General features: G+C 52.1%; 1 protein-coding gene and 1 pseudogene across 2 annotated transcripts in view; both read right to left on the reverse strand.

The window, feature by feature from the left end:
• Positions 1–3,531: 3,531 nt before the first annotated feature.
• LOC148812616 (uncharacterized) lies at positions 3,532–6,542 on the reverse strand (annotated as a pseudogene). Its single transcript, XR_016086313.1, has 2 exons — positions 6,539–6,542; positions 3,532–6,402 (listed from the first exon to the last, which is right to left on the reverse strand). The product of XR_016086313.1 is annotated as an uncharacterized LOC148812616 (transcript).
• The window catches only part of LOC148812617 (uncharacterized), a 28,061-nt gene continuing 5,707 nt past the window's right edge, over positions 4,853–27,206 (reverse strand). The window contains exons 4-16 of the mRNA XM_088908599.1: positions 24,408–26,429; positions 23,190–23,927; positions 19,732–20,643; positions 14,709–16,730; positions 13,467–14,228; positions 12,215–12,336; positions 11,864–11,928; positions 10,157–10,371; positions 9,082–9,329; positions 8,702–8,824; positions 8,042–8,195; positions 7,493–7,537; positions 4,853–7,400 (exon numbers count right to left, since the gene is read on the reverse strand). Of these exons, the coding sequence (XP_088764725.1) occupies positions 7,117–7,400; positions 7,493–7,537; positions 8,042–8,195; positions 8,702–8,824; positions 9,082–9,329; positions 10,157–10,371; positions 11,864–11,928; positions 12,215–12,336; positions 13,467–14,228; positions 14,709–16,730; positions 19,732–20,643; positions 23,190–23,927; positions 24,408–26,429 (7,712 nt within the window). The 3' untranslated portion in view covers positions 4,853–7,116. The remainder of the gene's footprint in view (positions 7,401–7,492; positions 7,538–8,041; positions 8,196–8,701; positions 8,825–9,081; positions 9,330–10,156; positions 10,372–11,863; positions 11,929–12,214; positions 12,337–13,466; positions 14,229–14,708; positions 16,731–19,731; positions 20,644–23,189; positions 23,928–24,407; positions 26,430–27,206) is intronic.

Genomic DNA, 27,206 nt, shown 5'->3' on the forward strand with positions numbered 1-27,206 from the left:
GCTTAAGGGACACGCGAGTGACGCTCTCGGGAGCCCTCCTCCCCGGGCAGGGCTGTTATAAGCCCTCTGAGTGACCGACCCAGGGTTCACAAGCTGCCCAAGAGGCTCTACTGTACACACAGAGAGGTGGGAGGGGGGAACAAGCCGATACCCTGGCTCCTCTCAGGAAACTGCTGATGAAGCCGGGATCAATTAACCACCGACTAATTAACGAGCGAGTTGAACCCTTTGGGTGTCATTCCCAGTGTGGCGCAGCAGCGGGGTGAAGGGCTGCAGGTGGCGGAACCCCATATCCCCCCTCAGAAAAATGACACCTGACCCCCCCGTCTCTGGCCACCTACTGTGTGCGCTTTCAGCAACAGTGACCCGGTTCTGACCCAGATTAAATCTGGCCAATCCAGCTCTTTGCTCCCTGGTTCGTTACCGACAGAGTCGAGACAGCAGGATGGTCAGGCTGCGCTGTTGCTCTCGAACTGCCAGGAAGGCATAGACACCAGCGCCAGCAACCCCCCCCCCCCCCCCAGCAGGAACATGCAGACTCCACACAGACACCAGCACCAGTGACCCCCAACAGGAACACGCAGACTCCACACACACAGACACCAGCACCAGCGACCCCCAGCAGGAACACGCAGACTCCACACACACAGACATCAGCACCAGCGACCCCCAGCAGGAACACGCAGACTCCACACACACAGACACCAGCACCAGCCACCCCCAGCAGGAACACGCAGACTCCACACACACAGACACCAGCACCAGCAACCCCCAGCAGGAACACGCAGACTCCACACACACAGACACCAGCACCAGCGACCCCCAGCAGGAACACGCAGACTCCACACACACAGACACCAGCGCCAGAGACCCCCCAGCAGGAACACACAGACACCAGCGACCCCCAGCAGGAACACGCAGACTCCACACACAGACACCAGCGCCTGCGACCCCCAGCAGGAACACGCAGACTCCACACACACAGACACCAGCGCCAGAGACCCCCAGCAGGAACACGCAGACTCCACACACACAGACACCAGCACCAGTGACCCACAGCAGGAACACACAGACTCCACACACACAGACACCAGCGACCCCCAGCAGGAACACGCAGACTCCACACACAAAGACACCAGCACCAGCGACCCCCAGCAGGAACACGCAGAATCCACACACACAGACACCAGCGCCAGCGACCCACAGCAGGAACACGCAGACTCCACACTCGCTCCTCTGACACAGTTTCACTCGCTTGTCCTCGCCGCTCGGCTCAGGGGACGAGTGAGGACAGATTGAGGGAAAGAGCAGCACCGACAGTGAGTCACTGGGGAAAAGAGAGACTCTTTCTCTGAGGAGCAGGGCGGTATTGGTTTCGACATGCTCGCTGGAGGTGCTGTGGTTCCAGTTTGCGATGTGATGAGAACAGAGATTCGTCCAGCAGTTTCAGGACTCAACCTAAAAAGTGACTTTTTAGCTGATGTGACAGAGGACCAGCCTAGAGGACCAGGTATTGAAGAGAAACAGGAACGTGTGTTTTTACCTCCTTCCAGCTGAAGTACAGCAGTAGAAACCTATTGTTCGCGTCTTTAGAATGATACAGAAACGCTGTTGGAAAACAAAGGTGATTATGAGAGAAGTAGTTGAATAAAAATCAGAATCAAGCCCTGCAGGACTAAAGGGATCCTGTCTGTTGTAACAGAGCTGACTGACAGGAGCTGGTATTTCATACCAGACTGAGAGGATTATACTGGGGAGAATAACAGACAGTCAGGAGATCAAATATTGTAGGGTTACACGTTACAGGACTCCCGTCTCCTGTGGAGACACACCTGTTGGGTCGTGTCAGGGCAGAAGTCCCACATTGTAAACCAGTGTAAACTGGGACTGGGACCAACCTGGATCAAGACCAGACCTGAGAGCTTCAGGACTCTCTCCCACTGGTGTCCTTTTCTCTCTCTCTCTGTCCTGTGTCCTAACAAACCCCACTAATCCCCCGTGTGGGAAAGAGGACCCGCTCGTCCCTCCTGTCCTGTCCCGGTGTCGCCGTCACTGGGACTGGAGCAGCCGGAGACGCACTTCCAGAACTTTCCTTCCCGCTCGGCTCTTCCCCTCCTGAGGAAAGAGCATCTTCCCACACAAACAGCCCGTTTCTCTCGGAGACGCCCGCAGCACAGGGGGCCTTTTCCCAGGACACCAGGACACCCGGGAAGAGCCTCCCAGCCCACAGGAGGGGAGTCCCAGTCCTTCCCGGGATTTCCAGGACAGGAGCGGCTCCTCAGCTGGGAATAAAACCGCCCCGAGAGGAGCTCGAGCGCTCGGGCTCGGAGCGTCGCTTAGCAACCGGCACCGCAGCGGCATCCGGAGGACGAGCCGGAAGCGGGTTTTGGCGCCAGTTCTGCTCTTTGATGATCGGCTCAGGAGAATAAAGTCGATAGAAAAACATTAAAGTCCATTTCTCTCCCTCCTCTGTGGAAGCCGTGTCCGCCAGGGAGTGGAAAGAAAAAAAACCGCGCCGCGGTTTCTCGCCGTTTCGGCTTTAGATCTCGAAATTATGACTTTTCTGACTCGGAAGTGCGAGATATAAAGTCCCAATGACCAGAAATAAAGTCGTGATTCTGAGACTGTAAGTCGCCGTTGCGAGATATAAAGTCCCAATGACCAGAAATAAAGTCGTGATTCTGAGATTGTAAGTCGCCGTTGCGAGATATAAAGTCCCAATGACCAGAAATAAAGTCGCGATTCCGAGATTGTAAGTCGCAGTTGCGAGATATAAAGTCCCAATGACCAGAAATAAAGTCGCGATTCTGAGACTGTAAGTCGCCGTTGCGAGATATAAAGTCCCAGTTGCCGGATGAGCCGGCAGCGGGTCTGGGCGCCGTCATGAAACGACGTCTTTCATCATCACGTCGGTTTTCCAGCGGCGCTTTAACGTCCTTCTGCACAAGCGAGTGGTGTGTTTCTGCAGCTGCACTCCGGCTGAAGGAGGTGAAAACGCGCTTCTCTTCCAGAAAGGTCTGTGTGTCCGAGCGATCGGCCGGCCTGATGCGCGCAGTGTGGCTGACCGTCGCGCTGAAGCGCCTCTGTGTCTTCCTCAAGACCCCTCATGAGCAGCCCCTCGAACACCCACACCAGACACGCTGTGAGAAGGAGGCACACGCCCCCGCTGGGATCGCAGACACAGCCCGGCCGCCTCACGCCTGTCCTGGCCCACCCTGCCTGGCGCCCGCCGGAAACAGCTGCTCGCCATCTCGGCCACAACCGGCCACTTTCCCACCTCGGAGTCCCGGCCAGCGACACTGTGCTCTTCTACCGGGTGTGACACCGCCAGACCCACAGCTGGATACAAACTCACTGTCCCACTGTTACAATTATACACATGTAGTGTGCTCTCTGAAGGCACCAGTTCTGTAGGGTTTGGGCATTTACTGGGGCAATTATTAATTGTAGCAGTAAATCACAAAATGATTCTTTTGATGGCCTTAGAATCCAACCATGCGATATAACTCAAACAACGCACACACACACAGGTACTATATACACGAGGATACATTTATTAATACATAGAATATGCATATAAACCTAACAGATCTTATCGAGAGGGTTATCAGAATACAAAAGATATATATTCAATCAGTTACAAAGTGTTACACATATCAAGAGGACATACGTTCAGTATATCATTCATTTAGACCGTTTCGTAACTGAACTTGGTTATAACTTCTACTCAAAACAAGTACATAACTCTTAGGAATTAAATTGATATCAACTGGTTGGGATAACAATTGAATTCTCGAGCTGTAATGCAGTGAAGTTAAATACTCATCCAATCTCTGGGGATTCAGATCTCCTGCGGGCACAAAGAAACAGTTTCAGCCTGTTGCTGTCCAATCCGCGCTCTCTGGCTCCGTGCCAGGCTGTGCTGTGCAGCTTGCGATGGTGCGCTGCTGATACTCACTGACCGGCTAGTTAGTGTTGGCTTTATCTAGCAAAGTTTGTGCACAGGAGAAAAGATGACTGTGGATCCCAGCAAGTCAGGAAGAGGACCGGTTCGTTCCTGATGAAGAGCTAGTTCTGAATAGTGATTCAGCTGTCCACAGTTCCGACCTGTTCACGAGGCCTGCTGCTGGTGCTAACCTCGGGTGGATCCTCTGGTTACTCTCTGGCAACCTCCGCTCTAGACTCTTAGAACAAAGGAAAGTTCTGGCACTCGGACACACTGGCCGTTCCGTGGTTGTCCGGGCTGAGTCTCAGGATGGTCAGGAGGCGCGCTGCGAGAATGTCCTGCCCTTGGGAGCCTTCTGCTCCTGGGCTGTCCTGCCCTGGAATTCTCCTTTGAATTCCCTTTAGAAAAGTCCACAGAATCCTCTCCAGAATCTCTCCAGAATCTTACTGAATCTCTGTGTTGCCTGTTTTTACCTGGAGGAACTTCAGCTCGTCGATTGGCTGAAAGTTCCATGGGCATCAGAGTCCCACGTGGGCTACTCAGCCCTACCAGTCCCTGATTGGTTGATCAAGGTGAGATATGAGTCACTTACTCCTGACACTTAGGAATGTAGTCCAGATGTTCATCTGGCACTCCCTAGACAGATAGGCGCCAATGGATGACCATTGATCATGATAGCCAGGCTTAGCTAAGTGCATCCCACTTTGGGAGCTGTCCCTTATCAAAAGAAAACATTTTTAAATCAGTCTACATGAATAGCTTCTCTGTGGCTGCACAACAGAGATGAACAGAGAGATGAGGCCTCATTTGGGAAAGCACCTCAACACTTAATTCTGTCTTATTAACAAGCATTGCCGCTACATACATATATTCTGTTACACACACATATACAATGTCAGAATTATATCCAAAAGTATTCATGACATTTATATATATATACACAAAGAATACCAAAATACAAACATGATCAAAATAGAACATTATTTAAAATTAGTTTTTCTTCACATGGGACACTAAGGGCAGGTTTTCAGTGAGTCGGATCTCTTACGAGGAAGAGATCAGTGTTTCAGTGGAGAGTCCTCACTCTGTGTCCAGGAAGTATCCGGTCTTCCTCTCCCGCTGGGAAAGACTGTGTGGATCAGTGACTGACCTGCGGCAGTGTCTCTGTGTCTCTCTGTCACTCGGATAACACTGCCTGAGCTCCTCCTCTCCCTCTCCTGCTCCTGTCTCAGTGTCTTCAGCTCTCTCTCAGCTCCTCGATCTCCTGTCTGTTTCTCTCTCCTGTTTGTGGGCTGTGTGTGTCTGCTCATTGTGTCTGAGGGTTATGTATTCTTGAGTGCCTTCAGGTTGTGTGTGAGACTACGTTGTTCCTACTGTGTGCGCTCTTGTGTGTCTGTGCGGGCTTTGTGTGCTCTTGTGTGTCTGCGGGCCGTGTGCGCTCTCGTATGTCTGCGAGCCGTGTGTGTTATTGTGTGTCTGCAGGCCGTGGCTGCTCTCGTGTGTCTGCGGGCTGTGTGTGCTCTCGTGTGTCTGCGGGCTGTGTGCGCTCTCGTGTGTCTGCGGGCTGTGTGCGCTCTCGTGTGTCTGCGGGCTGTGTGCGCTCTCGTGTGTCTGCGGGCTGTGTGCGCTCTCGTGCGTCAGCGGGGGCTGTGTGCGCTCTCGTGTGTCTGCGGGCTGTGTGCGCTCTCGTGTGTCTGCGGGCTGTGTGCGCTCTAGTGCGTCAGCGGGGGCTGTGTGCGCTCTTGTGTGTCTGCGGGCTGTGTGCGCTCTCGTGTGTCTGTGGGGGCTGTGTGCGCTCTTCTGTGTCTGCGGGCTGTGTGCGCTCTTGTGTGTCTGTGGGCTGTGTGTGCTCTTGTCTCAGTCATCTTCTGTGACCTTCTTCTCGATGTGCTGCTTGTGGTCCTCAATCACTCTCCTGTATCTCCTGTGTGTCTCTGATGCCACACAGTGAGTCTGTCTATCACTGTGTTTTGTCTCTCTATTGTCTCTCTGTATCTCTCTACTGTCTCTCTCAGCTCCTCGATCTCCCTCCTGCAGCTCCTGTGCTCCTGTCCTGCTGGAGTGAACTGTGTTGTCGACACACTGACCTGCTGGAGAGTCTCTCTGTGTCTCTCTGCCTCCTCTCTGGCCTTTTCCTCATAGTGCTGCCTGAGCTCCTCCATCTCCCTTCTGTGTGTCTCCTCTCTCTCTCTCCTCTCCCTCTCCTGCTCCTCTCTCACCTCCCCCATCTCTCTCTGCAGCCTCTCTCTCTCCCCTCTATCTCTCCTCAGCTCCTCCTCCAGCTCTCTCCTCCTCCCCTCATCCCTCTCCTCCCTCAGCCTCCTCCAGCTCTGCTATCTGCTCCTCCAGCGCTCTGATCTTCTCCTCTCGTGTCTGGATCTCCTCCTCCATCCTGCAGAGGTGGTTCTGCAGCTCCTTCTGGTGCTTCTCCCTCAGTCTCTGCGGAGGTTCGGTACCTTTTCAAATCCAGTGATCACATCTGCTGATTGGCTGCGACATCATCAGGTGTAGCTCTTCAGGCTCCTCATTGGCTGTTCATCTTTCAGATGTTTGATCGGTTACCCTCAGCTAGAGCTCAACTCCAGAGGAGACCCATCGCCCCACCAGCATGGGTCCACATGAGTATTTCCTGTCATGGGAGATGTCAAAATGGACCCCCTGGTTTGTGTTATGGGTCAGGACCTGGTGCTCATCACAGAAACCCACCTCGGACAGACTCCCAGGGGCTGGACTGTTGTTCACTCAAGGGCAGAGATTATTGGGAAATGTTTATGATACGCCTTGGTGCTACAGAAGTTTCATCTGAAGTGCAGCACCTCCAACAGCACAGTGTCCCTGGTCACTGTCCTGGGTCACAGAGCTCCAGAGGGAACATCGCCACCTGCTGGTCCACAACCTCCACACACAGCAGCAGCGTCCTGGTTTCTTTACAGTCTCCCAGCCTTGCTGAGCTCCGAGCTCTGAGGGCATCAGGCTACCGTGTGGGAGCTCTGCTGTGTTCATGGGCTGGACCAGTGCAGGCTCAGAGGAGCCTGTGTCACCTTCCTCACGCTCTCTGTGTGGCTCAGGAGCGTTGCTGTGAGCCGAGAGAGGACGACTGTGTGTCGCTCAGGAGTGACTCCCTCATGGTGAAACACTGTAGTCCTACAGGGTGTCCTTACGCTCCTTCTCTATCTCAGCTGCTCCACAAAGGGCTTCAGTAATTCCTGTATCGCTGCGTCGTTCCGAGGAATTTTGGCCATGGCTTCCTGAATGACATGAACAGACGCCTCCATTCCGAAGTGGGAGACGATCCTGTGGGCCAGGTCCTGCTTCTCGGTGTCTTCAAGTCTACCCCGGGGCATCCCCTCCTGGTGCAGAATGTTGTTCAGCTTCTTGTACTCGTCTGCTTCCAGCTCCTCGATCACTTTATTCAAGGCTCCTTCCCACCCTTCGCTGCTGGTGAGCGCGATTCCTGAAACAAACACAGACACCCTTCTACTGGCTGCTACTACACAAGGGCTGAGGAACCAGCTCTAGATACTCAAAGAGGACAGAGGGACTCACTCTGAGGGGCAGAAGTCATTGGGGTCCTGGTCCGAACAGCACGGACTGCAGAGAGAGAAAGAGACAGAGCCATGTTCACCCTGATCAGCACAGCACCCACAGGACACAGTCTCTCGTAAAGACACTGTTCACCCTGACCAGCACAACACCCACAGGACACAGTCTCCCGTAAAGACACTGTTCACCCTGAACAGCACAACACCCACAGAACACAGTCTCCCGTAAATACACTGTTCACCCTGAACAACAAAACCCCCACAGGACACAGTCTCCCGTAAAGACACTGTTCACCCTGACCAGCGCAACACCCACAGGACACACAGTCTCCCGTAAAGACACTGTTCACCCACAGGACACAAAGTCTCCCGTAAAGACACTGTTCACCCTGACCAGCACAGCACCCACAGGACACAGTCTCCCGTAAAGACATTGATCACCCACAGGACACACAAGATGCATCTCAAGTCAGCTATTGCCTGGCATGATTGTCACACTCACTAGCAGGCCATACTGACCTCTAACCCACCATGTTCTCAGTAGATCTGTTACCTGGCAGCTGCACAATGCGGCTCCACACCCTCTTTTCTCCATCCTTTGTGGCGCCTTTCAGCAACACCAGGTCCAGTCTTATCGCACCGTGGGCCAGGAACACCTCGAACGTGGGGTGGAAATTCGGGTCATAACTGCAGTAAAAGCACTCGGACTGGAAGAACAACAGTAACGCTGTGTTAAAGAGCTAGCAGTCTGTCACACAGGCAAATCCTTTTTGAGCATGAAGTCAGCTGGACTCCCTCTACAGACTCTGTGACTCTGCTTTCTGCTTCTCTCTCCACTATCCCAATTCTCCTTGACCTCTGACTGGCCACATCCTCTTCCTGTCCTGGGTATTTCAGGTGCTGCTCTTGGCTGGTTCTCTTCTTGTCCCTTGAACTGCTCTTTCCAAGTGTCCTGGTGAGGCTCTGGCCTTCTCCCCCCCTGGTGTTCTTCACGGGTCAGTACTCGGGCCCCTTCCTTTCTCTGTGTATCTGCTGGATGGGTCCACCTGTTTCATGGTTTTGATGATACTGATGATACTCAGATCACCCTTTCATGACCCGAGTCTTTCCTGCTTCTCTCTCTCTAGATCTTTCAGTCTCTCCCTCATGCTCTCTCAGCAGTTTGGGTCATAAAGGCCAGTGATCTCTGTCTGTATCACAGGACAACCATTACCTCAGGCTGGATTATCTTAATCTCCATGCTGCTGCTGGACACTCTGTACGTCGCCTGCGGTGTCAGTTTACACCTTGAGCTCGTCTTAATGTGGGTGCTGCTGCAGTCCTGCTGCTCGGTGACCTGTGGAGGAGAGGAGAGGACAGGGTGACACTGCTGGGAACGGGGGAACAGAAACATGCCACGACGTCGTGCTGGAGAAACAGACGGACAGAGACAGGAAGTGCTGGAGAGACAGACAGAGAGACAGGAAGTGCTGGAGAGACAGGAAGTGCTGGAGAGGTAGACAGGCATAGAGACGGGAAGTGTTGGGAGAGAAAGACAAATAGAGACAAGTGCTGGAGAGGTAGACAGGCAGAGAGACAGGACGCCCCCTGTACCTGGCTGAGAAGTACGTTCCCAGGGAGCACAAACACGTTCAGCTTGGGTAGCAGGTCCACGCCATCCCCTGGCTGCAGGAACAGCAGCACCTGTCCCAGGATGCTGGAGTCCCACAGGCTCTTCACGAGGCCCCACAGGGACAGGCCGGCGATGGACACCCTCACGTGGGTCTGTGTCACCTCCAGAGGCGACAGCACCTCAAGATTACCACAGCTCACATGGGCCACCGACAGGAAGTCACTCCTGCCTGCCGGAAGACACTGAGTCAGTCATGATTCCTTTGGCTGTTTGTTGTAAGACTGCTCACATCTTCACAGCTTCCAGTCCAGTAGGAGAGCCCCACGATTCAGTTACACCCCTAGACTCCACCCTAGCTGTTCCCTGTTTGTTCCAAGGACTCATCCCTCTCAGCGATAAGACTTTGGGCTCAGAGCAGTGGGTGCAGCACCTTTGTGGAGTTGGACCACCTTCGGTTCCGACTTGGTTAGTATTTGCCAGTTAGGCCTCAAGTGCCGAGTCAGCGAGATGGGTTTGTAAACCAGAGACCATCAACTCAATGCTGGAGGAGCTTGTCTTGGTTAAACCTGAGGACGTTGGCTCCAGTGTGATTCAACAATCAGTCACGTCCACAGTAGAGGACTGCCGGAATGGAGAGGCTCACAAGAGCCAGCTCTGCTCCTCATTGACTTCCATTCCAGCTCATCTTTCAACCTAGTGACATGACACGACACTTAGGGCTGAAGATCACTGATTATTTCTGTTAACGATGTGACATGGCCTTCGGTGGCCATGAATAACTGAATTAAAGTAATGAAGCCTTTAACTGAGATTAATTAAGGGCCAGTAACGAAGCCCTGGGATTGAGGTTCAGTAATGGATTGGAACAGATTCCAGAGGCTGGAGAGAAGGATGAGTCCAGCATATCCCAGAAGCAACCTCATCTTCATTCACACTGTTACACAGAGGGCAAATTGTCACCAGACTCCGTGGTAGAGGGTAGAGTCTCCTGCTATAGCTGTGCTGAAGCTGTACTCACTGTCGATGCAGAAACTGTTAACATCGTCTGAGACTCACGGCCATCGATCTCGCAGTGAGGTAGCTGCAGTTCCGTCAGCGCCTCCTGGGGGCAGTGTATGTCAAACAGGGGTCCTGCAGGATGCTGGCCAGTGGGGGACAGGAGCCCCATGTCCCAGTGTGTGGTCTGATACTCCAGTTCGCCCCCCGACGCCATCACAAACACCAGCCCAGTGACACGGCACCAGAACTGACCCGCGGACGGGCAGAGATACCTGCACAGGACAGCACACTGTCAACACACTCCACAGAGACAGGGGACACCACAGACATCAGGGCATTGACACTGGAGACAAAATAAAGAAATTCTCCACTTGCAGTACAGTGACACAAAGAGAGAACTGGGGCAGGACTGTGTGACAAAGACACAGCACTGACACTGGAGACACAGAAATATAGAGGTTCCACACTTCCATACTGCAGTCTAAGAGAGACAACCTCTCCTTCCTGTCTAATGACAACAAATATTGTCAGGTAACTGGCCATTGTGTTTTGTTAACAATAAGACTTGGTGAGAAAACTGAATATTCAATAACTTGGCATGTTTATCCTTATTATTTTTATTATTATTATTGCTTACACTTATCTAGCGCTTTTCTGGACACTCCACTCAAAGCGCTTTACAGGTAATGGGGATCCCCTCCACCACCACCAATGTGCAGCCCCACCTGGATGATGCGACGGCAGCCATAGTGCGCCAGAACGCTCACCACACACCAGCTCTCAGTGGGGAGGAGAGCAGAGTGAAGTACTGTAGCCAATTCATAGATTCATGGGAATTATTAGGAGGCCATGATTGGTAAGGGCCAATGGGAAATTTGGCCAGGACGCCGGGGTTACACCCCTACTCTTTTCGAGAAACGCCCTGGGATTTTTAATGACCACAGAGAGTCAGGACCTCGGTTTTACGTCTCATCCGAAGGACAGCGCCCGTTTACAGTACAGTGTCCCTGTCACTATACTGGGGCATTAGGACCCACATGGACCGCAGGGTGAGAGTGCCCCCTGCTGGCCCCACTAACACCTCTTCCTTAGCTAAGAAGAAGCTACTAAATTCCTCTCGTTATTGTTTTAAGGACTAATGATACATGATATGAGTGCTCCGGGTGTTTAAGTTTCAGTCTGGTGTGAAAGTACACAGGAGACCGTAGTAATGGGTGAGACTGAAGCAATGTATCTATTTTAGTGTCATTTCTCCGTGAAGCTGTCAGGTTGCAGGAGAGCGAGTCTCTGGAAAAAGAGGTGACTGTGAAAATCCCTTCTGCTGACTTTTATTCATACAGATAAACTGCGAGTCCACTGCCATGGCAACTGAGCGCTTCCGCTGAGATACCGCAAGATACTTGGCTGGACCGGGATGACATTATGATTGACGGGCAGCTTAGCGAGTCAGAGGGAGGAGTGGCACAGGAAGTAGACCAGTGGCCTTGTGGGAAATGGAGTTTGCCTAGACCGCTATCGTGCAAGTGAGCAGATATGACATCTGGCAGCTCCTCACTGGGAGCACAGGAAACTGTGCATTTAAAATAACGAGACAAACAAGGGGTCTGTATGTAGCATCGAGCAGTGTGTTCTGGAATTCTGTTTGTCCTGAAGGTCTTTCGGCCTCAAATTATGCCTTTTAGTGATGTTCAGGACTTCCTATGTTTTAATCTCATTTTTGCTTGTTAAGCAAAGGACGGCAAAAAAGACCAAAATATCAGGTACCTGTAGGTTTCCTTCCTGTTCTGAAATTTTATTTCAGGAGTGAATTCAGTCACATTCCCTGGGACCTGAAAACGAATTGAGATGTCACATGTGTGGAGGTAAAGACTCAGGTGTGTCTCCAGTGGGGGAGAGGAGATCTCATACGTGTGGAGGTAAAGACTCAGGTGTTTCTCCAGTGTGGGAGATGAGATGTCACAGGTGTGGAGGTAAAGATACAGGCAGGTGTGTCTCCAGTGTGGGAGATGAGATCTCATAGGTGTGGAGGTAAAGACTCAGGTGTGTCTCCAGTGTGGGAGATGAGATGTCACAGGTGTGGAGGTAAAGACTTTTCCTGGAGGTACAAACACTTACTTTGGTTCTGCTAACTTCATCAGGCTCATCTCCCCCAGACAGTGAGCCCCCAGTCTCAGGTATCCCAGACAGTGAGCCCTCAGTCTCAGGTGCCCCAGGTGAATATTCCTCAGCTGCTGGATCTGTTGAAAGAAAGAGCTGGGCATCACAGAGTGACAGGCGTGAGTCTGTCTCAGTATCTCAGGTGGTACATAGTGTTGAATACAGCTGTCTGATCTTCTGAGACGACCTGACTGCTGTTTTGACACCATCATCATGATAATGGGCTCGTGATGGATCTGGTGTGATGCTGCTCACTGTGTTTAGAGTCTGCTGTGATTCTCATGCTGTGCAGACATCTGGGTTCCTCTGCGTGTTCAGGATCCCTGTTTCCTGTATTTTAGAATATTTACTTCATATCAAAGTCAATTCACACTCCTAGAGAAAGTGTGGATCATCCTGGATCAGAAGGGACAGTCAGTGAATCCGAGCGAACTCTCTTCCTGCTGTGAACTCAAGACTCGCACTAATATTCTTACAGGACCTTGAGAGAGAGGGTCAGTGATGTAGGAGAGAGAGCTGTGTCAGTGTGCCGTACAGAGAGAGGGTCAGTGATGTTGAAGAGAGAGCTGTGTTTCAGTGTGTCGTACAGACAGAGGGTCAGTGACGTAGGAGAGAGAGCTGTGTGTCAGTGTGCCGTACAGACAGAGGGTCAGTGATGTAGGAGAGAGAGAGCTGTGTGTCAGTGTGCCGTACAGACAGAGGGTCAGTGATGTAGGAGAGAGAGAGCTGTGTGTCAGTGTGCTGTACAGACAGAGGGTCAGTGATGTAGGAGAGAGAGCTGTGTGTCAGTGTGCTGTACAGACAGAGGGTCAGTGATGTAGGAGAGAGAGCTGTGTGTCAGTGTGTCGTACAGAGAGGATCAGTGATGTAGGAGAGAGAGCTGTGTGTCAGTGTGCCGTACAGACAGAGGGTCAGTGATGTAGTAGAGAGAGCTGTGTGTCAGTGTGTCGTACAGACAGAGGGTCAGTGATGTAGGAGAGAGAGCTGTGTGTCAGTGTGCCGTACAGACAGAGGGTCAGTGATGTAGGAGAGAGAGCTGTGTGTCAGTGTGTCGTACAGACAGAGGATCAGTAATATAGGAGAGAGAGCTGTGTATCAGTGTGCCATACAGAGGGTCAGTGATGTAGGAGAGAGAGCCGTGTGTCAGTGTGTCATACAGACAGAGGGTCAGTGATGTAGGAGAGAGACTTTCGGTGTGATCAGGACTTACAGTTTGGGGGCTCCATCTCTTTACTGTGTCTCCTCCTGCCAGGCACTCTTCCAGCTCCTCTCTCTTCCTCCTCTTCTACATCGACCACTTTCTTGGCCGACTTCCTCTTCTTTATCTTCTGCAGAAGTTTTCTGTCCATCATGTAAGGAAAGACACTCATTTCTGCCACCATGTCCTCTATCTTCTCCAGCAGCTCTGTGACCTGAGTGCGGTCACCCCTGTTCTTGTTGTTGAGAACATGATACCTGTTCCCACACTTCTCCACCAGCCACTGGAGCTCCTCTCCTCCTCTCTCAATGTGCTGCTCAATGGTTGTGTCTGTCAGCTCATCCCCCCAGGTGAACAGCAGTATTGTGTGTCTCCAGACTCTCTCATTGAGAAGCTCCAGATGCTCCTTCACTGATCTCCTCTGTTTCTCTCTCAGTGTGATGAGAGGGATCACCAGGAGGAGAGCGTGGGGTCCTGGGGGGCACAGAGACACGCTGTACACAGTCTCTTGTTTGACCTGCTCTGAGGTGGAGTTTATATTATCCCACTCCCACCCTGGAGTGTCGACCACAGTGATCTTCCTCCCAGCTACTTCACCCTGTCTCTTCTCACACTCCTCAGTTCCTCCCTCAGCATCAAACTCCTCTCTGCCCAGGATGGTGTTTCCTGCTGAGCTCTTCCCAGCCTTTTCACACCCCAGAAGCACAATGTTAAGCTTCGACAGACGAGCAGCTGCTGGGATCTCTGGACGGGGAGTTTCTCCTGGGCTTCTCACTGGATCAGCAACCAAACAAGACAACATCAGTGTTAGAGCTTGTAGTGTTTCAGGGCACAAGAACTAAATCATTTTTTCAGCTGTTCTGCCACTCTAGTACTTAAAGGGGATGAAACTCTGCTGTGTGCTTAATTGAAACAAACATGTCAATAAAACAAGCAGATTCTGGGATCTGAGTGTAGAAGGTTAAAGTTCCCTTATGTTATCAAAAACATCAAAAACTACAGCTTTTGGAGTTTAAAAGACATAAACCAAGATGAAGAGAAATGTTATGACAAAAAAGAAAGCAAAGTGAAGAAGAAAGAAATTCAAATAAGAACCACTGCATAGAGACAAAATAAAAATCACAAGATGCAAGACCTCTCTTCAATCTTGACACGATTGCATGTATGCAGTCCAAACTACACAATTCTCTGGAATTTGCAGTTTTACCTCTTAAACTGGGCATCTACCTCCTGCCTTCCTGCTGGGGTACTTACTCTGACCCGGCTCCAGGCTCTGAGGCTGGGAGGACTCCTGCAGCTCCTTCACTCTCCTCTGCAGCTCCCCTTCCCACCTCTCCTGGATCTCCGCCTCCTTTCTCTGCAGCCTCCTGTCGTACTCCTCTCTCAGCCCTTCCTCCCACTGCCTCCTCAGCTCCTCCGTCCTGCTCCTCTCCTCCTGCGCCTCTCGCTGCTGCTCCTTGTATCTCTCCTCCAGCTCCTGCTCTCTCTGACGGTGCTCCCTCTCCAACTGCTGCCTCAGCTCCTCCGCCCTCTTCCTTTGCTCATCTTCCAGTTCCTGCCTCAGCTCTGCCTCCCTCTGCTGCTGCCTCAGTTTCAGCTCCTCCGTCTGCCTCTGCAGCTCCTGCCTGCCCTGCTCTCTCATCCTCTCCTCGTAGTGGAGTCTGAGCTCTGCCAGTCTGCTCTGCTCCTCCAGTGCGTATCTCTGCTCCAGCTCCTTCACTCTCCTGAGCTCCTCAGCCTTCCTCAGCTCCAGCTCCTGCTCCCTCTGCTTGCGATCCTCCTCCAGCTGCCTCCTCAGCCCCTCCTCTCTCTCCCTCTGCTCCTCCTCCTGCTCCTTCCTCTTCTCCTCCATCTCCCTCTGCTGCTGCTGCTCCAGCTCCTGAACTCTCCCCTGCAGTCTCTCTTCATACAGCTGCTTGATCTCGTCCACCTTCCTCCACAGCTCTGCTTCACACCTCTGCTGGGCCTCCCCGCGGTCTTGGCCTCTGTGCTGCTGCCTCAGCTCCTCTATCTTCCTCTCCTGCTCTTCTTCAAGCTCCCTCTTCACGGCCTCCATCCTCTCCCTCAGTCTCTCTGCACACTGGGTCCTGGTCTCCTCCACCTTCCTCAGCTGCTCCTCAGTGAGTTTCAGGATGGTCTCCTGCACCCTCCTGTGCTGCTCCTGGTATCTGAGCTCCATCTGCTCAGCTCTGCTGCGCTGCTCCTCCTCATACCTGCGCAGGAGCTCCTGGTGCTGCGTCCTGTAGCGGAGCTTGATCTCCTCCGTCTTCTCGCGCTGCTCCTGCTCCAGCCTCTGCCTCTGCTCCTGGTACTGCAGCTCCAGCTCCTGCTCCTTCCTGCGCAGTGTCTCCTCCTGCTCTCTCCTGAGAGCCTCCAGCTGCCTGCGCTGCTCCTCTCCCTGCCTGCGTCTCAGCTCCTCCAGCTGGTGCCTCTGCTGCTCCTTGTGCTCCTCCTTCAGCTGCTCCGCTCTCCTCCTCTGCTCTTCCTCACTCCTGCGTCTCAGCTCCTCCGTCTTCTGACGCAGTTCTGCCTCGTACTCCTCTCTCAGCTCCTGCACTTTCTTCAGAAACTCCTCCCTCTCCTTCGTGCCCTCCACCTCCACCTCTCTATATCTGTTCTCTCTTTCTCTCAGCCTCTCCTCTGCATCCTGGTCCACAAAGAAGTCCAGACTGTTTCCTGCCACCATGTCCTCGATCTTGTCCAGCAGCTGTGTGACCTGAGTGCGGTCGCCCGTGTCCATATTGTTGAGAACATGATACCTGTTCCCACAGCTCTCTAAGAGCTGCTGCAGGTCTCTCCCCTGTGTGTCAATGTACTGCTGCACTGTCTCCTGTCCCAGACTGTCCCCGTGGGTGAAGAGGACGACAGTGTGATTCAGGACAGCCTCCCCGAACACCTCGGTCACGGTCAGCAGGGCTCCCTTCTCCTCGTCCGTGAAGCGTCTGGCCCGCAGCACCAGCAGGAAAGCGTGGGGTCCTGGGGAGGACAGCAGCAGGCACCTCCGGACCTCCAGACACACGTCTCTCTGGCGCCCCCTGCTGTCCAGGAGGTCTGGCGTGTCGATGACAGAGAGCTGCCTCCCAGCAGCCTCCCCCCTGCGTCTCTCGCAGTCCTGGGTGACCGCGGACAGGCTGGGCCGGGAGGGGAACTGTGTGCTGCCCAGGATGGTGTTTCCTGCTGCGCTCTTCCCAGCACCAGTCCTGCCCAGCAGCACCAGTCTCAGCTCAGAGGGGCGGGGCTGGAGTCTGGGTTTGACTGCAGGGTCCCCTTCACTCGCTGCAACAGGAGGAGAGACAGGAGCATCAGGGATGTGACACATGAGAGGAAACCAACCTCTCCACAGGTAAGAGGAGTACAATTTGCTCAGGTTATTTCTTGACAAACGTAACTTAAAAGTCATTATAATAATAATTGCTTACACTTCTATAGTGCTTTTCTGGACACTCCACTCAAAGCGCTTTACAGGTCCTGGGGATCCCACTACCGCCACCAGTGTGCAGCTCTTTACAGGTCATGGGGATCCCACTACCACCACCAGTGTGCAGCCCCACCTGGATGATGCTCCAGTCCTCTCCCCACACACCAGCTCTCAGTGGGGAGGAGAGCAGAGTGATGAAGCCAGTTCAGAGAGGGGGGTTATTAGGAGGCCATGACTGGTAAGGGCCAATGGGAGATTTAGCCAGGACACCAGGGTAACACCCCTACTCTTCTCGAGAGACACCCTGGGATTGTTCATGACCACAGAGAGTCAGGACCTCGGTTTGACGTCTCATCTGACGGCGCCTGTTTACAGTCCAGTGTCCCCGTCACTATACTGGGGCACCAGGACCCACACAGACCGCAGGCTGAGACCGCCCCCTGCTGGTCCCACACACACCTCTCCCAGCAGTAGCCTTAGTGTTTTCCCAGGAGTCTCCCCTCCAGGTACTGGCCAGGCTCACCCCTGCTGGGCTCCAGTGGGGCTGCGAGCTGGGAGTTGCAGGGTGATAGGGCTGCTGGCCATTATGAAAGAAATTTACATCTGGGAATTATTCTTGCGCATCATGCCCAGAGTCGGCACAAGTAAATCCTCCACCCTGACTCTGAACATCGGCGTTCCCCAGCGCTGCAAACGCAGCCCTCTCCTCTGCTCCCTTTTCACCCACGACTGCATCTCCAGAAACAAGACAAACTCCATCATCAAGTTTGCGGACGATACAACAATCACCAGCTTGATCATGAACGGTTATGAGTCCGCCTACAGGGAGGAGGTAGAAACGCTGACAGCATGGTGTCAGGACAGCAGCCTCTCTCTGAACACCAGCAGAACTAAGAAGCTGATGGTGGACCACAGGAAGAGACCAGGCACCCATTCACATCAGTGGGTCCGCAGTGGTCCAGATTGTCAAATTCCTAGGTGTCAACATCACAAGTGACCTGATCTGGACCCACCACACCAACCCCGTAGACAAGACAGCGCCTGTTCTCTCTCCCCAGACTGAAGAAGTTCAGCCTGCCTTCACACATCCTGACCAGCTTCTACAGCTGCACCACTGAGAGCATCCTAACCGGCTGCACCACTGCCTGGTGTGGTAACTGCTCCGCCCACGAGCTCAGCGTCCTCCAGAACAGCTTCTTCCCCCAGGCAGTGAGACTACTGAACAGCCAACCACAGCAGACACCTGCAGTTACCTCCTTGAACTGACAGGGGGCACTGGCACTCTCAGGACACCTACGAAGAGCACTAAATACCTCCTACCCTGTACCCTACTACTGTCAGGATACCTTAATACCTCCTACCCTGAACCCTACTACTGTCAGGACACCTCAATACCTCCTACCCTGAACCCTACTACTGTCAGGACACCTCAATACCTCCTACCCTGTACCCTACTACTGTCAGGACACCTCAATACCTCCTACCCTGAACCCTACTACTGTCAGGACACCTCAATACCTCCTACCCTGTACCCTACTACTGTCAGGACACCTCAATACCTCCTACCCTGTACCCTACTACTGTCAGGACACCTCAATACCTCCTACCCTGTACCCTACTACTGTCAGGACATCTAAATACCTCCTACCCTGTACCCTACGACTGTCAGGACACCTAAATACCTCTTACCCTGTACCCTACTACTGTCAGGACACCTCAATACCTCCTACCCTGTACCCCACTACTGTCAGGACACCTAAATACCTCCTACCCTGTACCCTACTACTGTCAGGACACCTCAATACCTCCTACCCTGTACCCTACTACTGTCAGGACACCTCAATACCTCCTACCCTGTACCCTACTACTGTCAGGACATCTAAATACCTCCTACCCTGTACCCTACGACTGTCAGGACACCTAAATACCTCCTACCCTGTACCCTACTACTGTCAGGACACCTCAATACCTCCTACCCTGTACCCTACCACTGTCAGGACACCTCAATACCTCCTACCCTGTACCCTACTACTGTCAGGACACCTCAATACCTCCTACCCTGTACCCTACTACTGTCAGGACACCTAAATACCTCCTACCCTGTACCCCACTACTGTCAGGACACCTCAATACCTCCTACCCTGTACCCCACTACTGTCAGGACACCTAAATACCTCAATACCTCCTACCCTGTACCCTACAACTGTCAGCACACCTAAATACCTCCTACCCTGTACCCTACTACTGTCAGGACACCTCAATACCTCCTACCCTGTACCCTACTACTGTCAGGACACCTCAATACCTCCTACCCTGTACCCTACAACTGTCAGCACACCTAAATACCTCCTATCCTGTACCCTACCACTGCCAGGACACCTCAATACCTCCTATCCTTGTGTTAGTTCCACACAATCTGTAAATTGCAGTTGTGTAATCTGTTGTATCCCAATGTTAACCCCTATAAATTCCTGTCCTCCAACTCTTCTATCCCTCTTAACGAGCCTTTAACGAGCTCGCAGATTTCAATGCTGACAACACTGCTGTGTGCTGTACTGTTCGTGCATCGATCAATAAACCTTGATTGATTGAGTGTTGGTCAGACAGTCTTGAGGAACAGATTACAGAGACTGAGATGCTGTGTGATGGATTAAATCTAATCTCCCTGAGAGAAAACAGTTCAATTACAGCACAGAGGATTTAAACAGACACAGATCTGTGTGCCACTGTGTTAGTAATACAGTACAGAGCGGAGCACAGTATGATTTTAATTCCTAACGGGACACAAGATGGTTGAATCTCTCAGTCTGATGACCAGTAAGATCAGTGATTCAGTAATACAGCATCAACCACACTCACTGTTGAGAGGGATGAGGTCTATACTGTTCCTCCTCTTGACAGGCAGTCTGGGCTCCTCTGTCTCTTTCTCCAGCTCCTCTTCCTCCAGTGTCTTTCTCATCTTCACCTTCAGCTCCTCTTCTCTCCTGCTCCACTCCTCCTCCAACCTCTGTCTGAGCGCCTCTTCTCTCTCTCTCTCCCTTCTTTCATACTTCTGTCTCAGCTCCTCTGTCTCTCTCTGCCTCTCCTCCAACCTCTGTCTCAGCTTCTCTATCTCTCTATTGTATGTCTCCAGTTCAGTGTATACTTGGTCGATGTCAATAGTGAAGTACAGCCCACAGTTTCCTGCCACCATGTCCTCTATCTTCTCCAGCAGCTCTGTGACCTGAGTGTGGTCGTCCCTGTTCTTGTTGTTGAGAACATGATACCTGTTCCCACAATTCTCCACCAGATACTGGAGCTTCTTCCCTTCTCTCTCAATGTGCTGCTCAATGGTTGTGTCTCTCAGTGTGTCCCCCCAGGTGAACAGCACTATTGTGTTTCTCCAGACTCTCTCACTGAGAAGCTCCAGATGTTCCTTTACTGATCTCCAGTCTGTGTATGAGTTCACATTAATCACCAGGAGGAGAGCGTGGGGTCCTGGGGGACACAGAGACACACTGCGCACAACCTCCCGTCTGACATGCTGTGGATCAGTCCTTATTATCCATGGAAAAGAGGAGTACCCTGGAGTGTCGACCACAGTGATCTGCCTCCCAGCTACTTCTCCCTGTCTCTTCACACACTCCTCAGTTCCTCCCCGTGTCTCAAACTCCTCTCTGCCCAGGATGGTGTTTCCTGCTGAGCTCTTCTCAGACCATCTCTGGCCCAGCAGCACGATCCTGATCTCCGAGAGATGCTGTGGTGCCTCATGGGAATCAGCCTGTTCCTCCCCTGTCAAAGTGAAAGATCACAGATTATTTACATGATAAAGTTCTCATCACAGATATCTTCACTATTCATCAGATTTCAAATTCACGATAAAAACGTCTCTATATCTTTTCTATTGTCCCTGCCCTGTGAGAGAGGAAAATCACAGATTATTGAGATTATTTTTCTGTGTATTCTCTGTGGTATACAAAAATGTTCTGTTAATGTTAGGTAATCAGACACTATTCTTACAACATTGTTATTCTGTATTCTTACAATTTATATAAAATATATATATATTTTTAACTGTTCTCTCAATAGTACATGTTTATTTTTCATCAGGATTTTGTTTCTTAGAATAATTTAACCTCACTGAAAGTTCAGATTTCTCTCATCTGATAAACACAGACATTTTTTCCAATGTCTTCCTTGCTCATCTTTACCAAGGGCGCCAATACTTCTGGAGGGCCCTGGAGAGTCCCACTAACACTCTGAGTGTCCAGTGGCAGTTCAGACACATATGGGACTCCTGTGTTCAGTATGAACCTTTATACCACCTTATTTTAAAAATACATGTCAAAACTGTGAAGTCATTCAGTCCATCCTGATTCTTCAGTAGTGAGTCTAAAATGTCACATTTCATAAAGAAATGTTTGGGAATCTGTGTGTTGTATAGTTTCAAACCGCTTAGAAACCAACTACTGTGATGCACACCGAAGAGAACTAGCATGATGTTAGTTTAAAAACAGTGAAACTGACAAGCTGGAGGAACTGAGTCTCTTTAGTCTGAAGGGAGTGTCCCACACTGACAGGGTGAAGATAGGGAACCACATATATACAAAATATTCAACATCCTCAGTGACAGTTAGTCATTATTAAAGACCAGTTAGATATTGAGACCTCAGAGTTCCTCAGAATTAACACTAAAACTCAAAGCAACATTAAGACTTAAAATCAGGAGTGGGAGTCTCTACTGTACACAGAGGGGGGGTGGGAGGGGGGAACAAGCTGCCAAGCCAGGACAGTAGAAACAGTACTGATCTCTGATCCCCGACAAGAGAAAGTGAAAGTAAACCAGCTCCTGTCTCTCTCTCCTAGTTCAGACCCCGTGTGTCCGACAGAACACACTCTCAGCAGACAGGAAGACACTTCTCCAGCTGCTGCTGTGCTCTGTGACAGAGAAGAGACCCTCAGTGACTCCCCCTTACCGGCACTCTGACAGGCAGAACAAGAGAAAACTCACCAGGGCTGAGCGCTGAGCTCTCAGACGCCATCTCTCTCCTTCTCTTCCTGCTGATCTGAGGGAGAAGGACTTCCTGTTCTCTTCAGGTAAAGGTGAGCTCACCTGAGCAATGAAGACTCTGCTCTGGCGCCACCTGGTGGATCGGTACAAATGAAATTTAATAAACCGGCAGGAAAATTCATAACGCATCTCTTCACTCTGGAAACATTCAACATGAAAATACTTTTCACGTGTAAACTCTCATGTGACTCGTGTTGTTCCAATAAAAGGCTTGCTCTGTCAATCCATCAGCTGCTGCAGGTGAAAGGCTCAGGAAATCCAGAAATTTTAAAAGTAACTGAGACAAATCGCACTTCAATACAATGATTAACTGTGAATGGACTGAAAAAGACTCCGTTTTAAACTCACTTCCCCTGCGAACCTGCAGCACTGAGTCAGTGTTTTCTGAAATGTGCCCGTATTTAGAAGAGCTAATACTTCACATGTGCATTAAACACATACAGTACTCTTTGGGGATCAAACGTGCAAAAACAATTTAAAATAAACGAGTAGTATTTAGGATTTAGAGAAACAGGTAAAAACATCACCAAGGATCTCAGAGAGTCTCCTTCCCTGAGGTCTTTCACATCCAGACTCTAAACCTGCTTCAGTAAAAGAGCTTTAATTTCACGGGTCCTGTGTCAATCTGCTGTTTCCTCTCGCTGCGGAGTCTTCCTCTGCAGAGCACAATAAAAAGCCTCTTTTAAAGGCGCTATACGAGATGAATATTAATGTCCATCTTCCATCTCACTTCAGGGCTGTTAATTTACCTGCGCAGAAATGAGGAAGTATATATATATAAACAAACTCCGTGTGTACAAACAGTCAATCGTGCTGTTTTTCGAGAGTTTCTCCACAAAGCTGTATTCCAGACCACACGGATCAGGAGAGAGAAATTGTTCGGGGATGTATAAACGGTTTAAAAGAAACGGAGATGTTTTAAACAGGCTCCGGTGTACGATCCTATATCCTGAAAGCGTGACTTGCGAGCAAATTCCCGATTTCAGGACCAAAAATCCAACATTTCTCGCTAAACCGACACACCGTGAGAAGAGAGAAGAGTTCAGAAGTTTCTCCTGACAGTCGGAGCGGCCGGGCCGGCGCTCTGACCCGCTCCAGCAGGACTGCAGGCTCCGGTCCGCAGGTCCGAGCGCAGTTTACAGGAAAGGAGCGGAACCGGAGGAACCGGGACTCGGGAATGCGGAGGAACTGGAGGCGCCGCTGGGAGCGAGAGCCGTAATACTGCGAGAATAGGCGCCTCCGCAGCCTGAGAGATCCGCGCGTCCACTGTGTCTCCTCCTGCCAGGCACTCTTCCAGCTCCTCTCTCTTCCTCCTCTTCTACATCGACCACTTTCTTGGCCGACTTCCTCTTCTTTATCTTCTGCAGAAGTTTTCTGTCCATCATGTAAGGAAAGACACTCATTTCTGCCACCATGTCCTCTATCTTCTCCAGCAGCTCTGTGACCTGAGTGTGGTCGTCCCTGTTCTTGTTGTTGAGAACATGATACCTGTTCCCACACTTCTCCACCAGCCACTGGAGCTCCTCTCCTCCTCTCTCAATGTGCTGCTCAATGGTTGTGTCTGTCAGCTCATCCCCCCAGGTGAACAGCAGTATTGTGTGTCTCCAGACTCTCTCATTGAGAAGCTCCAGATGCTCCTTCACTGATCTCCTCTGTTTCTCTCTCAGTGTGATGAGAGGGATCACCAGGAGGAGAGCGTGGGGTCCTGGGGGGCACAGAGACACGCTGTACACAGTCTCTTGTTTGACCTGCTCTGAGGTGGAGTTTATATTATCCCACTCCCACCCTGGAGTGTCGACCACAGTGATCTTCCTCCCAGCTACTTCACCCTGTCTCTTCTCACACTCCTCAGTTCCTCCCTCAGCATCAAACTCCTCTCTGCCCAGGATGGTGTTTCCTGCTGAGCTCTTCCCAGCCTTTTCACACCCCAGAAGCACAATGTTAAGCTTCGACAGACGAGCAGCTGCTGGGATCTCTGGACGGGGAGTTTCTCCTGGGCTTCTCACTGGATCAGCAACCAAACAAGACAACATCAGTGTTAGAGCTTGTAGTGTTTCAGGGCACAAGAACTAAATCATTTTTTCAGCTGTTCTGCCACTCTAGTACTTAAAGGGGATGAAACTCTGCTGTGTGCTTAATTGAAACAAACATGTCAATAAAACAAGCAGATTCTGGGATCTGAGTGTAGAAGGTTAAAGTTCCCTTATGTTATCAAAAACATCAAAAACTACAGCTTTTGGAGTTTAAAAGACATAAACCAAGATGAAGAGAAATGTTATGACAAAAAAGAAAGCAAAGTGAAGAAGAAAGAAATTCAAATAAGAACCACTGCATAGAGACAAAATAAAAATCACAAGATGCAAGACCTCTCTTCAATCTTGACACGATTGCATGTATGCAGTCCAAACTACACAATTCTCTGGAATTTGCAGTTTTACCTCTTAAACTGGGCATCTACCTCCTGCCTTCCTGCTGGGGTACTTACTCTGACCCGGCTCCAGGCTCTGAGGCTGGGAGGACTCCTGCAGCTCCTTCACTCTCCTCTGCAGCTCCCCTTCCCACCTCTCCTGGATCTCCGCCTCCTTTCTCTGCAGCCTCCTGTCGTACTCCTCTCTCAGCCCTTCCTCCCACTGCCTCCTCAGCTCCTCCGTCCTGCTCCTCTCCTCCTGCGCCTCTCGCTGCTGCTCCTTGTATCTCTCCTCCAGCTCCTGCTCTCTCTGACGGTGCTCCCTCTCCAACTGCTGCCTCAGCTCCTCCGCCCTCTTCCTTTGCTCATCTTCCAGTTCCTGCCTCAGCTCTGCCTCCCTCTGCTGCTGCCTCAGTTTCAGCTCCTCCGTCTGCCTCTGCAGCTCCTGCCTGCCCTGCTCTCTCATCCTCTCCTCGTAGTGGAGTCTGAGCTCTGCCAGTCTGCTCTGCTCCTCCAGTGCGTATCTCTGCTCCAGCTCCTTCACTCTCCTGAGCTCCTCAGCCTTCCTCAGCTCCAGCTCCTGCTCCCTCTGCTTGCGATCCTCCTCCAGCTGCCTCCTCAGCCCCTCCTCTCTCTCCCTCTGCTCCTCCTCCTGCTCCTTCCTCTTCTCCTCCATCTCCCTCTGCTGCTGCTGCTCCAGCTCCTGAACTCTCCCCTGCAGTCTCTCTTCATACAGCTGCTTGATCTCGTCCACCTTCCTCCACAGCTCTGCTTCACACCTCTGCTGGGCCTCCCCGCGGTCTTGGCCTCTGTGCTGCTGCCTCAGCTCCTCTATCTTCCTCTCCTGCTCTTCTTCAAGCTCCCTCTTCACGGCCTCCATCCTCTCCCTCAGTCTCTCTGCACACTGGGTCCTGGTCTCCTCCACCTTCCTCAGCTGCTCCTCAGTGAGTTTCAGGATGGTCTCCTGCACCCTCCTGTGCTGCTCCTGGTATCTGAGCTCCATCTGCTCAGCTCTGCTGCGCTGCTCCTCCTCATACCTGCGCAGGAGCTCCTGGTGCTGCGTCCTGTAGCGGAGCTTGATCTCCTCCGTCTTCTCGCGCTGCTCCTGCTCCAGCCTCTGCCTCTGCTCCTGGTACTGCAGCTCCAGCTCCTGCTCCTTCCTGCGCAGTGTCTCCTCCTGCTCTCTCCTGAGAGCCTCCAGCTGCCTGCGCTGCTCCTCTCCCTGCCTGCGTCTCAGCTCCTCCAGCTGGTGCCTCTGCTGCTCCTTGTGCTCCTCCTTCAGCTGCTCCGCTCTCCTCCTCTGCTCTTCCTCACTCCTGCGTCTCAGCTCCTCCGTCTTCTGACGCAGTTCTGCCTCGTACTCCTCTCTCAGCTCCTGCACTTTCTTCAGAAACTCCTCCCTCTCCTTCGTGCCCTCCACCTCCACCTCTCTATATCTGTTCTCTCTTTCTCTCAGCCTCTCCTCTGCATCCTGGTCCACAAAGAAGTCCAGACTGTTTCCTGCCACCATGTCCTCGATCTTGTCCAGCAGCTGTGTGACCTGAGTGCGGTCGCCCGTGTCCATATTGTTGAGAACATGATACCTGTTCCCACAGCTCTCTAAGAGCTGCTGCAGGTCTCTCCCCTGTGTGTCAATGTACTGCTGCACTGTCTCCTGTCCCAGACTGTCCCCGTGGGTGAAGAGGACGACAGTGTGATTCAGGACAGCCTCCCCGAACACCTCGGTCACGGTCAGCAGGGCTCCCTTCTCCTCGTCCGTGAAGCGTCTGGCCCGCAGCACCAGCAGGAAAGCGTGGGGTCCTGGGGAGGACAGCAGCAGGCACCTCCGGACCTCCAGACACACGTCTCTCTGGCGCCCCCTGCTGTCCAGGAGGTCTGGCGTGTCGATGACAGAGAGCTGCCTCCCAGCAGCCTCCCCCCTGCGTCTCTCGCAGTCCTGGGTGACCGCGGACAGGCTGGGCCGGGAGGGGAACTGTGTGCTGCCCAGGATGGTGTTTCCTGCTGCGCTCTTCCCAGCACCAGTCCTGCCCAGCAGCACCAGTCTCAGCTCAGAGGGGCGGGGCTGGAGTCTGGGTTTGACTGCAGGGTCCCCTTCACTCGCTGCAACAGGAGGAGAGACAGGAGCATCAGGGATGTGACACATGAGAGGAAACCAACCTCTCCACAGGTAAGAGGAGTACAATTTGCTCAGGTTATTTCTTGACAAACGTAACTTAAAAGTCATTATAATAATAATTGCTTACACTTCTATAGTGCTTTTCTGGACACTCCACTCAAAGCGCTTTACAGGTCCTGGGGATCCCACTACCGCCACCAGTGTGCAGCTCTTTACAGGTCATGGGGATCCCACTACCACCACCAGTGTGCAGCCCCACCTGGATGATGCTCCAGTCCTCTCCCCACACACCAGCTCTCAGTGGGGAGGAGAGCAGAGTGATGAAGCCAGTTCAGAGAGGGGGGTTATTAGGAGGCCATGACTGGTAAGGGCCAATGGGAGATTTAGCCAGGACACCAGGGTAACACCCCTACTCTTCTCGAGAGACACCCTGGGATTGTTCATGACCACAGAGAGTCAGGACCTCGGTTTGACGTCTCATCTGACGGCGCCTGTTTACAGTCCAGTGTCCCCGTCACTATACTGGGGCACCAGGACCCACACAGACCGCAGGCTGAGACCGCCCCCTGCTGGTCCCACACACACCTCTCCCAGCAGTAGCCTTAGTGTTTTCCCAGGAGTCTCCCCTCCAGGTACTGGCCAGGCTCACCCCTGCTGGGCTCCAGTGGGGCTGCGAGCTGGGAGTTGCAGGGTGATAGGGCTGCTGGCCATTATGAAAGAAATTTACATCTGGGAATTATTCTTGCGCATCATGCCCAGAG

Source organism: Atractosteus spatula, assembly GCF_055471065.1.
Source record: "Atractosteus spatula isolate fAtrSpa1 chromosome 10 unlocalized genomic scaffold, fAtrSpa1.hap1 SUPER_10_unloc_2, whole genome shotgun sequence".
NCBI lineage: Eukaryota > Metazoa > Chordata > Actinopteri > Semionotiformes > Lepisosteidae > Atractosteus > Atractosteus spatula.